Source organism: Squalius cephalus (assembly GCF_949319135.1).
Source record: "Squalius cephalus genome assembly, chromosome: 1".
Lineage (NCBI taxonomy): Eukaryota > Metazoa > Chordata > Actinopteri > Cypriniformes > Leuciscidae > Squalius > Squalius cephalus.
The window spans coordinates 40674191-40689516 of record NC_137122.1 but is presented as its reverse complement, the minus strand read 5'-3'; the positions used below and the strand labels follow the sequence as shown (position 1 = coordinate 40689516).

The following is a 15326-nucleotide window of genomic DNA, read 5'->3' as shown; positions in this document are numbered from 1 at the left end:
TTCAATTAATTATTAACTTTACATCAACTCATGAACCCCCATGGGTTTGCAAACCTCAATTTGGGAAACTCTGGTTTAAGAGTTTCAGGCCCTATTTTGTACCCTATATGTCAGAAGTGCTGACATTAAAAACATAAAAAACATGGATTTTGGTATCATGTGAAGACTTACTTTGTCTTGTCTAGAATATGTAATGAAGCCTCAAAACTGAAGAAACAGTGAAACTGATAACCCAGAACACCTGATTTTCCAGGTCTGAAATGACATTAGGCTCAGAGCAGATGGAGAAGCTTTTTGAAATCTGATACAGAGACTGAGACTGATGGCTAGAACTGGAGAGTGTACAACTTTTGTTTTCGTCGAACTGAAGTCACACTTACTCACGTGCCACCTAATCACCCTGTCACCCCCCTGTTTTCTGTGGAATCTCATTGTCAAAGCAACTAGTCTCCCATTATGTCTCTCCATCTCACAGCGCACACACACACACACACACTCGGCCCCTCCCTGGGCCTGTGGCAATCTGGTGTCCTGTTTAAAGAGCGGTGAGTCCTCATGGGAGGGCTGGGCGAGGTATGTGCAACAGACAGTGGAGCCGGCAGGTCAATGAGCCGTATTGTCTCTCTATACAAATCACTGTCAGACACCAGTGCCTGGCCTTCTGCTCCCACTCACTCACACACACTTCACACGCTCGCACTCGACTCCTGGATGGCCCTCACAGTCACAGCAGGACACGTTTAAGTGGACTGAATTTGTCATCGTGTCTACAGGTGGCTGAACATTTCAAATGACAAAAGTTGAGGTTTTCTAAACATGAGTATACATGAGCTTGGGCCAAGTCAAATGAACTTACCCCCTTGGGTTTAAAAAAAAAATCATTTTCAGATTCCTAAATATGACTTATTTTGGCTGTTTTATAAAGTCAAGACATTTGGAAAAGTAATAGCACAAGTTCACTTCTCAAGAACATATTCATCTCTACCTTCATTTGTGTGAAAAGAGGACAGAACAATGTGGAAACTTCAGGAGTCCAATATAACTCAGTCCAATGATATTGGCCAAACTGGCACAATCACACAACAATAACCCTCTAAAAACTGATGAAGTTCTCAAATGTACAAAGAGTGACTTCACTCAGACACCATAGAGCTGCTTTAGTCCTTGAAAACTAACTAGAGCTTAACTCAGAGCGGATTGATTTTGAATGAGGCACTCTTCTTTTTTTCTGTTCCCCATAAAGCGAGGTCATGCCGGCCGTAAAAGGGACAAGATGAGTCTCAGGAGTAAAAGTGTGTTTGTGTACAAGACAAAGAAGGGTGGCAGATCGCAGGGCTGTTTAAGTGCCATGCTAAATTCATATGTTGCAGCTGTATTCAAACAAACACAGTGGGAAAATGGAGGGAGGGTGAGAGAGAGACAGACAGAGAAAAGAGGAGGACGACCAGCAGAAAGAGCAGTGAGCAGGACGGCGAGAAGGAGGCGTGGTTCTCCACCCCTCATTTTCCAGCTCATTTGGTAGGACAGTGGGCAACAGTGACCCCATTTACCCTGATCTTTTAACCCCAGTCAGACACCTGCTGATGGAGTGTGTGAATGTGTTTGTTTGTGGGACGACAGCACTGGTGGTGAGCCATGCCGTTCTGTGCCAGACATAATTTAAATGGTTTAAAAAAAACATATGCTGAAATAAAAGATTTTCTGGTTCATTAATTCATCGTTTTACTCTAAACATTGATTTTTTTGGTTTACTAACTAAACAAAATTAATTAATTTTTGTTTATTAATAAATTCTTGTATTAATAAATTCTAAATACAAACGCTCCAAGTTCTTGTCTCTCAGTTAATTTCTCTCTTAAGACTTTTTTTTTTTTAAACTGGATGATCTGTTGTAATCCTCTAAATAATGAAGTGTGATCTATCCGCTTATTCGGGTGAGAATCTGAAAGAGAGAGGTGGGTAAAAACATAAGGGGTTATAAACATTGGTATTAAGATACATAATAATAAATATTTGAAATAAATGTAATACATATGTGATTACGATAAAAAAAACATCTCTTGGAAATTTTATTTTTTATTCGAATAAATAAAATGGGAAAAAAAATCAACATCCTATATATATATATATAGGATGTTGATTTCCCCCCCATTTTTTTTATCAAGAGTTTTTAATCTATTTTATATTGAACCAATATAATGTGGCAAGGAATAAGAATAAACTGGGAATTGGCAAAGAACAATACTTCAAATTCAAAATATCATGAACTCAATTTCAATGTTTTATTTTATTTTATAGATGCTTTAGCTGTATGAAAATGGGTAATGTTAAAAACTAACAAAATAAGTAATATGACAGCTCTTGCAACACTGCATGCAAACTAGTAGTGCAAAGCATTATATTCTAGCTGTCACTGAGCGTACAGTAATAGTAAAGAAAGGAAAAAGTGAGTGAGGGAGAGACAAAAAAAACATTACAAGAAAGGAACAAATATACATTATCATACAACACATAAGGAATAACATGGAATTCAGGACTGCAAGTAGTGGATCAAACAATTAGATATCAAATGCTCATAAATGCATAAAATATTAACCGATAAAATATGAGCTGTGACTATAATAGGCACACTATAAGCAGATTTCTCTGTTCTGTGACTTTGTCTGCAATGCCCAAAGTCATCCACACATCACTTTGAACAGCATGTCGAAAATACTCGGCCCTTCTTAGGAAAGTACAGTTTGAAACAGTCAGCTGATCTCCTTTTTATTAGGTTGCTACAGATCTAGACTTCAATCTCTGAATTACATCCACCATCTTTCATAAATACAATCATCATTTTTGGAATATTCATCATTATATCTCAGCTAAAATCATCTGTTCCCCTTCTGCCGATCCACTTGTGGAATTAGGGGTACGTAGGAGGCGGGCGCTGTGGTGTCTGCCCGTTAAACGGCTGGCAGGAAGCGGCTCCTCTGGCCTCTGAATGAGCGACAAGGGTGTCCTGTGCTCTGGTCTCTGAGTCGGGACTCTCTTCTGCTGAGCTTGATGGGACACGCAGCCCAATAACTTCTTGCACCTTTGAAGGCAGCTCCTGAGAATAGAGCAGTTAGTAAGCATTATGTAGCATCCATGACAATGGTTATTTTTCATATCATTTCAGCAGCAGTCATATCTGTCCCATCTCACCTTGCAGTGTGCCAGCTGCAAATAAATAGCCTCTGCTCCACAGAGTACAGACTGCAGATCCAGCTTCATGGTGAGCTCATTAATGTGCTGTAAACACACACACACACTTAGAATAAACCAACAAGCTTACTCTATATGTCATTTTCCTGATTCCGCTTTACGTCTCAACGGGCTAAAATGCTTTCATACACACCTTAAGTATAGAGTTAAAATCATGATTTGAACCAATCAGCTCCCCTTTTTGTGACTCGAGAATGGAGCAGGCCATAAGTAAGTGGAAGTTTTCACAAGGCAGACGAGTCCACAGGACCTGCAAAACATGGGAAACAGTCTCATTATTGTTAACTGAAACTATAGAGTGCTGCAGTGATGACGTATTTTTATAGGCCAACCCGGAAGTTAGCATTACACTGGTTCCCTCGACAGAAACCCAATAGGATTTTTTCATAGGCTTTTGAATTATTGCAAAAAATAAACTATGATCAATTATGATACTTACAAATTAAAAGCTAATTTAAAATATTGATATATACAATATTTGGACTAAGGTATTGTCTGGTACTCAAGAGAGCACCTGGAGATGCTGCTTGGTTCTCACACTTCACGCGGCACACTTATCCTACAAGCTGTCGTCATTACTTTCCTCCTGTCTGCTCTCCTTACTATAACACTATTTGTTCACTGTAGAAATTAAATATAGGTTCATCTTTGTTAAAGCCGTATTTTTTATTTTATTAACATTAATGACACAGATAACAGCAGGAATACTAGGCTGCTGTCACTTTAAGACCGAATATACTGACACACATTAACTTTCTTTCTCAACTGTTCACTTATGACATAAACGAGAGAATACTTGCAGAGATGGGTATTTTGACATAATTTTGTGTGTATGTCCGTTCAAGCGCAAGTAAACGCGAAAGAGGAATCAATTCGGTGTTCGAGCGCGGTCTGAAACACACCTTTTTCTCTTTTTCTCTAACACTTGACCTTGATGCATAACGTAATGACCAACGCAGAAGCGCAGAGCATAGAGCAAAACAAAACACCACTCACGAATTAGAAGTCTACACAACAATTTTTAAAGAGAAATGTCGGAGGAGCTTGAATTTGTTGCCCAGCCCTGTTTGGTTGAACCGCGAGAGGCGTCTAAACTTACGCTACTCGTACATCATAGTATGCGTTCGGCCGTCTTCCGGAAGCTAGTTATTTTAGTCGATAAAGTTTTAAATATGGATATTTTTCTTACACGAATGCATCGCTTCGCTTCGCTTCAGAAGGCCTTTATTAACCCCTGCAAGAGCCGTGTTGATTACTTTTATGATGGATAGATGCACTTCGATGGACTTCAAAACATAAACGGCCATTCACTGCCATTATAAAGCTTGGAAGAGCCAGGAGATTTTGTAATATAACTCCGATTGTGCTCGTCTGAAAGAAGAATGTCATATAGGATGACTTGAGGGTGAGAAAATCATGGGCTAATTTAAATTTTTGGGTGAACAATCCCTCTAATTACGGTAGTTATGGCGTGAACGCAGCATAAGCTTGTTGTTTTGGAGAAACTACCGGTGGCTGCTGTTTGTTTGTGGTGCTCCATGTCCGATGCTGCCTGTATTCTGCATAGCATGAAGCGCGCTGATGACGTATGATGTCTGCGCGAACAGGCTGTGTGAGGGTATGTAAAAACGAACTTTGACCGGCAGGTAGGACATCGTATCGTTTCATTTCAGACCAAATATAATAATTGGATTTACATTATATGGTCCTACGCCTTCCTTAGATGATATACATTTATAAAAATACATTTAGACCGTTTAACATAGCGATTGGTATCAGGATATGAGGAGATTTTCAACCAGCATAACAAAAAAAAAATCTGTAGAGAATCACCTATTGCACCTTTAAGAGAAAGTGAAATCATCTGAGTTTACAAAAGAGCAATTTTACCCTAATTTAACATTAATAATGTGGTGGTGTTTTTTGTGCATGACAAGATTTATTTTGTAACATACACCTCAGTAGAAAAACACCTTTATACCTTTACTATAACTTTTTTATGTAAATTACTAATTCATAGAAATACAATTAACTCATTTATCTCATCTTACCTCCCAAAGACTCAAGATGTCTTCAAAAGAGAATTCTCTCTTAAACCAAATCAGTAACCATCGGAAACAGAAACAAAGTGAACCACTGTCCTGAGAGTCTGGGAGAGAAAACCACAACAGATCATGCCACCATGAATTTTTTTTACAATTTTTTTTTTTTTTTACATTTATAGAGAATGTGTGTTTGTATTTACCCAGGTAGTCACACAGCTCTGGATCGAGTGCCCTCAGTAGGAGGCTGAGCTGAAGGAGCTGCTGTTTCATGGCCTCCTGAGACTCTTCAAAGTTTTGGTGCTGAAGTCGGAGAAAGACTTAATGCATGAATTGAATAACACACAAATGAAAAACAAGAGCGTTTACTGACCAGTAGATCCATGAAGCCTGTCAAACACCAGAAGGACTCCACCTCATTCAGGGTAACAAAGAGGAGAGGAGACAGAAGGTCGCTCATCCCCTGGACATAACCTACAGGGCAAAGTAAGAGAGAGTGATGAAGTGAGATAGCAGCATCCTCTAGTGGTCGGTAGGTGGAATTAAAACGACATGAGTGAATTGCACATACCTAGATCAAAGTTATACATGCAGTACGTCATCAGTACATCATTGAGCAGAGCAAGCCCTGGGTTCTCGTTCCCAGAAAAGAAGGAATTCTGTCTGTCTGTTCGATTCACATCCCGTTCTGTCATATCAGAGAGTAGGAGCAAATCAGATGTAGAAAGTCACCAGTTAGACTTGCTGTATGATTTATGACACAGCTGAACGTACCTATGAGGCTTCGGTATCCTCGGAAGAGAGAGTTCCTCATCTCCTGCTCTTCACTAACTGATTTCCACTGAACCTTCATCCTGAAATATTCATCCCTGAAGAGGAAAAGAACGAATGGAAACATCTCATAAAAGTTAATAGAATAATTTGCATTGATTTTTAGAGGTGTTAGAAATATTTGAAAAGAGGGTACAAGTTCAAAGTGGTAAAAATATGCATATACACCATTGTTCAAATGATTGGGGTTAGTAAGATTTTTTTTTTAAAATAAATTAATACTTTTATTAAGAAAAGATGCATTAAAGTGACAGTGCAGACATTTATAATGTTAAAAAAAAAACATTCAAATAAATGCTGTTCTTTTTATTCTGAAAAAATTAATAAATAAATAAACAGTTTCTACAAAAATATTAAGCAGAAAGACTGTTTTCTGTCATTTATAATAAGAAATGTTTCTTCAGCAGCAAATCAGCATATTAGAATGATTTTCTGAAGGATCATGTGACACTGAAGACTGGAGTAATGCTGCTGAAAATTCAGCTTTGTCAAAATTACATATTGAAACATTAAAATATAAAACAGTTATATTAAATTGTTCAAAATTTAAATTTTGATCAAGTGAGCAGTGAGCACAGCCTTCCTTCAAAAACATTTTAAAAAATATTACCAACCCCAAACTTTTGAGCAGCAGTGTGCATATCCTGTGCTAAGCTTAGGTCTAAAGTGATCACGAGAATACTAAAGAAAAAGGACACAGGAAACCACAAAAGCTGCAAATAGCTCACACTGGGTTGAGACAACAAATACAGCATGTAAATTTGGACATCTTTGTGGTTTGAGACAAAAAAACAAAACATGTTCAGCTTACGTTTTGACCCTAAGGATGTCCTCTCTCTCTTTGCTTGTGCTGTTCCATGGGTAGAACCCCAGTAAGAACTTCCATACCTCCTTCCGCAGAGATGGAACAATGCCCTAGAAAAAGCAGAAAAGTTTTTATTTAATGGAAACTCCACTGGTTTGTGGCATGTAAGCAGGATTAAGAAAAGATCAGTGAAACATAGACACACCCCTCTAAACACTAGCTCCTTGACCTTCTGTGGATCTGTGACACGGCCCTCTGGATCCAAAAACTGATCCCAATCATCCAGAGGCTTTCCTCTTTTGACCTCTGGTCTGGGACCGAGCTCCGCTCCCTGATGGAATATATATATATATAGTTTTTCATGTTTACACACTAAATCAACATTTATAGATAGACAGCCAGAACCCACTGAGACTCACGCAGGTAATGAGCTCAAAGCCTGGCTCCTCATCAGCTAGATGTGGGAAATGGGCGTCCTGAGGTGAACGGTTTCTGTGGGGCGACTCTGGATGTCTAAGTGTTCCCCGGAAGAAGTTAGTCACTTTGGAGAAGCCCCCGAATGTGGTCGCATAAGGGTCCTGAATGAACCTCTGTAGATACAACCAATCAGATGGCATGTTTACAGGCCCGTGCTTATGGCTTTAGCCACACTAAAAACACAATAAATATGACTTACAGACACAAGGTCTGCACTGGTATCATCAAATAGGTGCAGCTCATCAAACGACTGCGACAGAGCCCCAGAGTCATGTGGGTACGCCAGGAAGAGCCTACCGTCCATCGGGGACCTTAGAGCAGAATGTGTCAAATGAGTATGTAAATACATAGGTACTAAAATGCAAAAGGGATGGTTGCAAAAAGATATATTAGCATGCCACTCACGGGGCCAGTCTGATGTAACGCTGCATGGCTTTTAACAGCTCTCTAGTGCCCCCTCGACGGAAATGCAGGGGTGGGAGAGGATCGCCCCCTCTGCTGGTCAGAACCAAGAAGTTTCTTCCCAGAGAGAAGCGAGCCCGCCGAAGGGAGTACAGCTCCGACAGGGGCAGAGAGAATGAGCCCCACTGACCTGCCAAAAGATGGAGGACATCAACTTTTGAAAGCATGTTTAAAATGCAAGTGTACATCATCGGACAAGTACCAGTTTAGCACAGCACCTGTTTCTCTGACCGGTGGAAGTTCCTGCCGTCTGTCCGGCTTGACTCTACTGATGACAGCCCAGTCTGGCTCATAGCCTGGGTCAAACTTAGTTTCCTCTTCCCCTCCTTCGCCATCCTTTCAAGAAACAGAATGTAATGAGAGATTAAGAGAAAAACAGAGGTTTAGGTGGCTTAGAATACCATTGAAAAGTTTTGGGTTAGTAAGATTTTTCCATGTTTTTGAGAGAAGTGTCTTATGCTCACCATGGCTGCATTTTTTTATTTATTCAAAATACTGTAAAGGAACAGTAATACTGTGAAATATTACAATTTAAAAGAACTTTTCTATTTGAATATTTTTTCAAATGGAATTTACATGTAATTTATAAGCTGAATTTCAGCATCATTACTCTAGTCTTCAGTGTCACATGATCCTTCAGAAATCATTCTAATCTGATGATTTGAAACTCAAGAAACATTTCTTATTATTATCAATGTTAAAAACAGTTGTGCTGCTTAATATTTTTGTAGAAACCGTGATGCAATTTTTCAATATTCTTTGATGAATAGAAAGATCAAAAGAACAGCCTTTATTTTAAATTGAAATCTTTTGTTACGGTCACATTTTTTTAATCAATTTAATATGTTAATGTGCTAAAATAAAGTATTGATTTCTTTCAGCCCCCCAAAAAAAACCTTACTGACCCCGAACTTTTGAATGATAATGTACATGTTAAAGACCCCCTGTAGTCAATCATTGTATCCCTTAAAACTCACCTCTGATCACCAAAATGACATATTTCAACCCATTTTCCTTGAAAAAAAATTATTCATGCCTTAAAGGGGTGGTATTATGCCCCTTTTTACAATATGTAAAATAAGTCTCTGTTGTCCCCAGAGTGTGTATGTGAAGTTTTAGCTCAAAATACCCCACAGATATTTTTTTACAGCATGTTAAAACTGTCCCTTTTTGAGGGTCAGTAAAAACAGTTGTTTCGTGTGTGTCCCTTTAAATGCAAATGACCTGCTGCTCCCGGCACAGAGGGCGGAGCTTCAAGAGCTTTGTGTGTGTGTGTGTGTGTGTGTGTGTGTGTGTGTGTGTGTGTGTGTGTGTGTGTGTGTGTGTGTGTGTGTGTGTGTGTGTGTGTGTGTGTGTGTGTGTGTGTGTGTGTGTGTGTGTGAGCGTGTGTGTGTGTAGCTCCGATTACCTCAAGCAGACAACCACTAAAATGTCAAACTGTTCTGCCTTTTATGTTTAAACTGGAGTCAGATAATGATGAGAGACTCAAGAAGAAGTGACATGTAGAATGCAACAGGACGTTTCTGAATGGTTAGGGACTGTTCGTTTTTTATTTAAGGGGCCACCGGAGGAGTTTTGAGATCTGTAGTCAAAAAATACATGACCCTCCCTTCGCCAGCAATAAATTTTTCTATGACCCTCCAAAATGATTGTGAAAAAAGGCATGACCCTCCCCGATAATTTATTGATTAGCCTACTTCTGTACTGGTTTGCTCTTGGCAAAGATGTTCAGATAGCCATTGTTTTTTTTTTACAACCATAAACTCTTGCTTTCTAATCTTACTAGGGCTGTAACGATAGACCAAACCTACGATTCGGTTCGTATCACGATTTTTGAAAAAAATCATGTTTTCGGTGCTGATGCGGTGTGACGCGTTCAACATGTGGGTGGCGCTGCCAATAAAGCATCTAAAAGCTGTCACAAAGAACCAGCAAAAGCAATGATTATGAATATGTCAAATATAGCAAGGAGACATTTTAATTGTTTATTAATAAACAAGTGTTTTCTGTGTCGACTGCAAAGATGAAGTTGACGATGCGTCGTGATCTTCGCAGGACGCGCCAGAGAGAAATGCACATTTCATACGGATTACATAAGAGAGCAGTCTGTTTTCTTTCGTTTTGAATTGTTCTGTTTAAAAGTAGACATTTCAAGCTTTCTATATATTTCTCAGGTCTGTGAGGCAAGTAGCCTATACCTTACGCTGAGTTTTTATGAGACGAGAGTCCAGTTCACTCGCCGGCGCCTCCGTGTCATGATTATCTATTTTCTACTATTTACTTCTTATTTATTAAATCCAGGCAATTGGTTGATGAAACATTGATTAAAATTAAGATACAATTAATAAAAAACGAAATTCACTTTTAAGACAGGCTTTGTGCTTTCTGTTTGACGTCTCTGTGATTTTTTAAAAGTTGCTTTCAGAGCAGTCATGTCCGTAATGGAGAACTGGAGAAGTCATGTCACGCCCTTAACATTGTTTTGTTTTTTTTCACATAAATGCGAACACAAAAAATAAAATAAAACGAATATTTTATGTTCTGTGGAGGCCGACCCTTCTTCATCCGGTGGGTATACATCTTTTGGTTTGCGCAGTGTAATTCATAGAATTACTAAAAAATATTTTGCCACCTAAAAGTTAAAGATTTTTTGTGTCACGTCAAATGTGTATTTTCCTCATATTAAATATAAAACGCATGTGTAGACTGATATTTTTCTAATGTCTTGACTCCTTTATTAAGGGAGTATGGATATATTAACAGACGTTTCAATATATTGGTATTAAATGCATTTTCTGAGAAATTATATTTCAAGTTTTGACTGCAAATGTCACGTCCATAACGCTGGAATTGCCCAATTTTAACGAATTTATCCTCAAATAGTTTTGTGGTGTAGGTCTACGTATTTTATTATGTTAACTTAAATAATACTAATAGTAATTTAAAGATGTGGTAGCAATAATACTAATAGTAATTTAAAGATGTGGTAGCCCTACATCTTACACATCACACTCCACTGTTATGGTGGCAATTTCAGTAGATTTACTCACTAACATTATTGTGGAAACAAAATAAGGATGGAAACTAAAATATGGTAGTATCGCGCACACTGTAAAAAAAATTACATCCCCAAGTCAAAAATTTCTAGTGACTGATCACATCTAAATTTTTCAATTAGTCTGACGTATTATTTCTCATTGAGCCAATGTTAACAGACTATTGCAACAAGAATTGCACTTGGGCCAATTTAAAAATTTAGATGTGACCAGTCACTAGAAAATTTTGACTTGGAGAGATTAGAAATTTTTTACAGTGCAACAGCACACATTCTCAGCTGCAGTTCTGGCGCCTCAGTCCCAATACTGTAAAACTCGATGTACATTCACGTCACACATGTTAATGCAGCGGTAGAGTTACACTCACAGGACACTGTGCACTTATTTGCAATCACAAAAGTTCATTATTTGCTCGTGCTTTAAAGCTTTGCCGGGTAAACATTTCATTGGCGTTCTGTTCTGACATGATGCACTTTTTCTGAGCGCGTACAGAAGTGCGCGCGCATTGTCAAACAGCCCCAAACTGGATTTTTGTTGGGTCAGACCCATCTGATATAGATGGGGGGCTGATACCGCGAGAGCAACATGGAGCTACATGTAAAAGATATGAAGCAAACAAGCCACTCTGAAATGTTGCTGTTTTCATGAATATAAAAGTTGGGTGACCCTTCCCCTAGACTAAAAAAAGTTGGATGACCCTCCCCTCAACAAAGAATAAAAAGACATGACCCTCCCCTATTTTCCTCCGGTGGTCCTTTCCATAAATACCGAACGGTCCCTTAGTTGATTAATTTATGCTGCTGGTGTGGAGTTACCTATCTTCAATTAGCGTATTCTGTCATGATAATCTATAAAATCGCTCATGTGGGAATTGTTGTGCCTACAGAGTGACATGCTATTGCATTTGTGTTACGTACTGTATTGCATGTGAAAAGACGGATGCGACAGCTTGAGCAGACTCTCAAATGTGCTCGACTACAACAATTCTTCAACATTCTACAACAATGTTCCCAGTGGCGGGGTTTATGTAAATTTTGGGGTTGGTGATGTCACTAACCCAGAAGGAATGTCGTGCCGTACCAGCCTTTTGTTGTAGTCCTTAAAAAAATTCTTTAAAAGCGAATATCTTCCTTTGCTTTGAACTTTGAGCTTTGTAACTTTGCAGACGTTGTTTTTGCTCAAACAGCAACATTACACACTAACTAAAGTTAGAAAAATGAAATCATAATCAACCACCCCTTTAAAATAGCTAAATTGCAACTCCACACCCTTGCCTCATTTAGTATAGGCAGTTCTATGAATATGTAAATTAGCCCCGTCTCCACTCACTCACACCAGCTGAGATCCACTCGTTGACGATCACGACTGACGCGATTGGTTACAAGGTAGTTTGTGACGGCAGAAACACCAGCGATTTTAAACCATTTCTTTGGTTCACTGCAGTTTCAAGGAGAAAATACTTAGCAATGGTGTTGACTTATGCATTTGTACATGGTTTGTCTCATAGCACATTAAAAACACCACACAAACATATAAACAACATTAAAATCTTGATTTTCACCACAGGGGGACTTTAATCATTTCTCAGGGCTTTCACCACTTTCGTGGTTAAATATTCCACGAAAGGGTTTTTCATGCCCTTTAGAATTTTATTTCCATGACTTTTCCAGGCCTGCAAATCACGATTTTAAAATTTCCCCATTTGTTTTTTTTCTTTGAACATGAAGTTCAATATTGACCTTAACTGAGCATGTGACAAGTGATCTTTGAACTTTGAAGAGCAAACTTCCCTACTATACAATATGTGAAAAACAGTCAGAATAGTATGTCCAAATGCAACATATTCGAAAACCAGTAGGAGAAAAGGATGACCTACTACTTTCGGCGAGATACTAAAGTGCGCATTCGATAGATACTTTAATATCCCATGAGGCCACAGGAGAGGATTTAAGAATGGAAGCGAAGCAACTCAATTGATGCTGGTAGGTCACGTGACAGTAACGTGGCAGCATTTCATTCACCGCATTTCATTCATACTACCCACATTCATATATAGAACATACTTTTTAATGGTCGCCATTCGCCAAGTTCAAATTCAAATGTAGTACCTACTCAGACAGTATACGATTTGAGACACAGCGTGAGTGTTCCTGTGCTTGAAGAACACCTAGTCATTTTCTTACCAACCTTTTTGGTGTAGAAGACAGCGGGAGCATTTCTCCCATCATCCTCAACAGGGCTCCATTCTAGTGCCGGCTCTCCATCCTGTAAGAGTTTAACCGTCACAACAGCCTTTAAATACTCTCAGGTTTTGTAAATGTTGTTAATAGATATTCCTAAAGACAAAAGTATTTATTAATATATAACAACATTAATAATATATTATACAATAATAAATGCGTTTAATAATAACATTTGATAATCCTGATACTGTCTTGTTGGTCATACCCGCTCAACTATCCGGATAAAGCCGGGGATGGTTGTGTCCTGATTGCTCCTCTTGGCATTGGTGTGGAGGTAAACTCCCTCCTTCTCAAAGATCAGCTGATGAATGACATAATATAATCACACTTTTACAGTAGGAATGCCAACCAAAGCAAGATGTTAAGATACGATCCTACAGTGTTGATCATATCAACAACACTAAACAGATTTAAATCATTTAAATGTTGGCTTTTCCCCCCCTAATACCACAAAAATATATATAGAGAGAGTACATTTTCTAATATACTTAAATGGATTGATAATTCAGCATGTTACACATGATTTAGCCTATTTCAGAAGTCAGATCAGCAACAGATAATAAACACAGGGAGAAAGCGGTAGTGTCAATTCAGCTATCTATAATATTGTTTTTCGTTATGAGCATATCTCCAGTTAACTGGTTTAACCAGTAACGTCCTTCAAAATATTTGCCTTGCTGAACGTGTTACCCAATGAGCGACTGTGGTATTTGAAATCAGTCCATCATAAAGACATGACAGTGACTAAACCGTCAGGCTTGAACAGCGTCAGTCAGTCACCAGCCAGAGCTATCGCTAACTAGCTCCAGCTGTGGAAAACTGTCTTATCCAGTGACAATAGATGCGTGAAAAGGTTAAATCAGCAACATTATATATAGTTTTGGGTAGTATAATGTCACATGTGACATCGTCGATCTAAACTTGAGATTATTGACAAACACTATCACTACTTACCTTGTGACTCTCTTGCTTCGCCTCCATTCCTCCCCCTGTGTGTTCAAGTAGATTGACCAAAACAATCGCACTTCCGTTTTTTTTCCTGGATGACACCGCCCACCTCCTCATCAGCCAATCAGAGGCTCAGAAATCATGACGTCTCTTTGGCGCTGCAGTGACAGCCACTTGTTTATTTGTCATAAGGAATTTCTTACAATGGTAAAAGCTATACCAAATGGACTTGTTCATCTAATGAAATGTCACTTATCATTTGAAGAGATTGTAAAGAGTGATCAGAAATTTCTGATTGAAGACAAGAGTATTTACGACCCAAAATGTAGCAATAAAATGATAAGAAGTGTGTTTCAGTCAAGAAAACGAATTACCCCGAGGGGGAAATTTTTTTGGAATTCTTTGATAGAAAATATTAATTGGAAGAAAGCATGGCTCTTACCTTACAAATTGTGTATCCCCAATAAGGTGAAAGAACTACACTTAAGAATTTTGCATAATATATATCCCACTAACGAAATCACATCTAAATTTGGTAATATTAATTTGAATTGTAATTTCTGTAAAAGAGTCAATTGATCATCTTTTCTTGAATTGCTCCCTTGTTAAAGAATTTTGGTTGGAATTGTCAGAACTTCTTATTTCCAAACTAAAATTAGATATTGATTTTGTACTGGGAGATGTAATTTGTTATTTTTCTCATTGTAATCATAAAATAGAATATATTGGAAACATATTTATCTTATTGGCAAAATATTTTATCCATAATTGCAAATTTGCTCTAAAAGTACCCAAATTAAATAATTTTCTGTGTGACTACTTAATTAAGACACTGAAAAGAATTAACAACAAAAAAAGTGTCAAACTTTTGAAACTGTATGATACTTTGTTGTGTGAAATGTAATTTGATTTAATACCTCCTTTTTTTTTATCCATCATTTAATACCTCCTTTTTTCTTTATCCATCATTTTAATACTTATGTAATTACTGTCTTCCTTTTTTCCTTTGTTTTGTCGTCCAATGTCATTAATTGTTGTAATTGTTAAATTTTTCCTTATTTGTTATTTGGTTGTTCATCTGCAAATAAAATAAAAAAATAAAAACTTGTTTATTTGTGCGATCATATTGTATTTAATAATGGAAGAATCGTGTGCACTACATTCTGTTTTTTTAAAATTCGCTTAAAAATGGTGACCTTGATTTTCTAGATTT

The 15326-nt window shown here is 38.0% G+C and overlaps 1 protein-coding gene across 1 annotated transcript; it reads right to left on the bottom strand.

Annotated features, from left to right (window-relative positions):
* Positions 1 to 2240: 2240 nt before the first annotated feature.
* tbc1d17 (TBC1 domain family, member 17) lies at positions 2241 to 14217 on the bottom strand. The gene is made up of 17 exons (XM_079885708.1): positions 14120 to 14217; positions 13371 to 13466; positions 13110 to 13187; positions 8085 to 8202; positions 7810 to 7996; positions 7604 to 7715; positions 7347 to 7517; positions 7133 to 7258; positions 6934 to 7037; positions 6066 to 6160; positions 5863 to 5979; positions 5665 to 5765; positions 5495 to 5594; positions 5301 to 5398; positions 3383 to 3499; positions 3190 to 3276; positions 2241 to 3094 (listed from the first exon to the last, which is right to left on the bottom strand). Exons 1-17 carry the CDS (start codon positions 14144 to 14146, stop codon positions 2909 to 2911), a joined length of 1920 nt encoding a protein of 639 aa, XP_079741834.1. The 5' UTR covers positions 14147 to 14217; the 3' UTR covers positions 2241 to 2908.
* Between the last annotated feature and the right edge of the window lie 1109 nt (positions 14218 to 15326).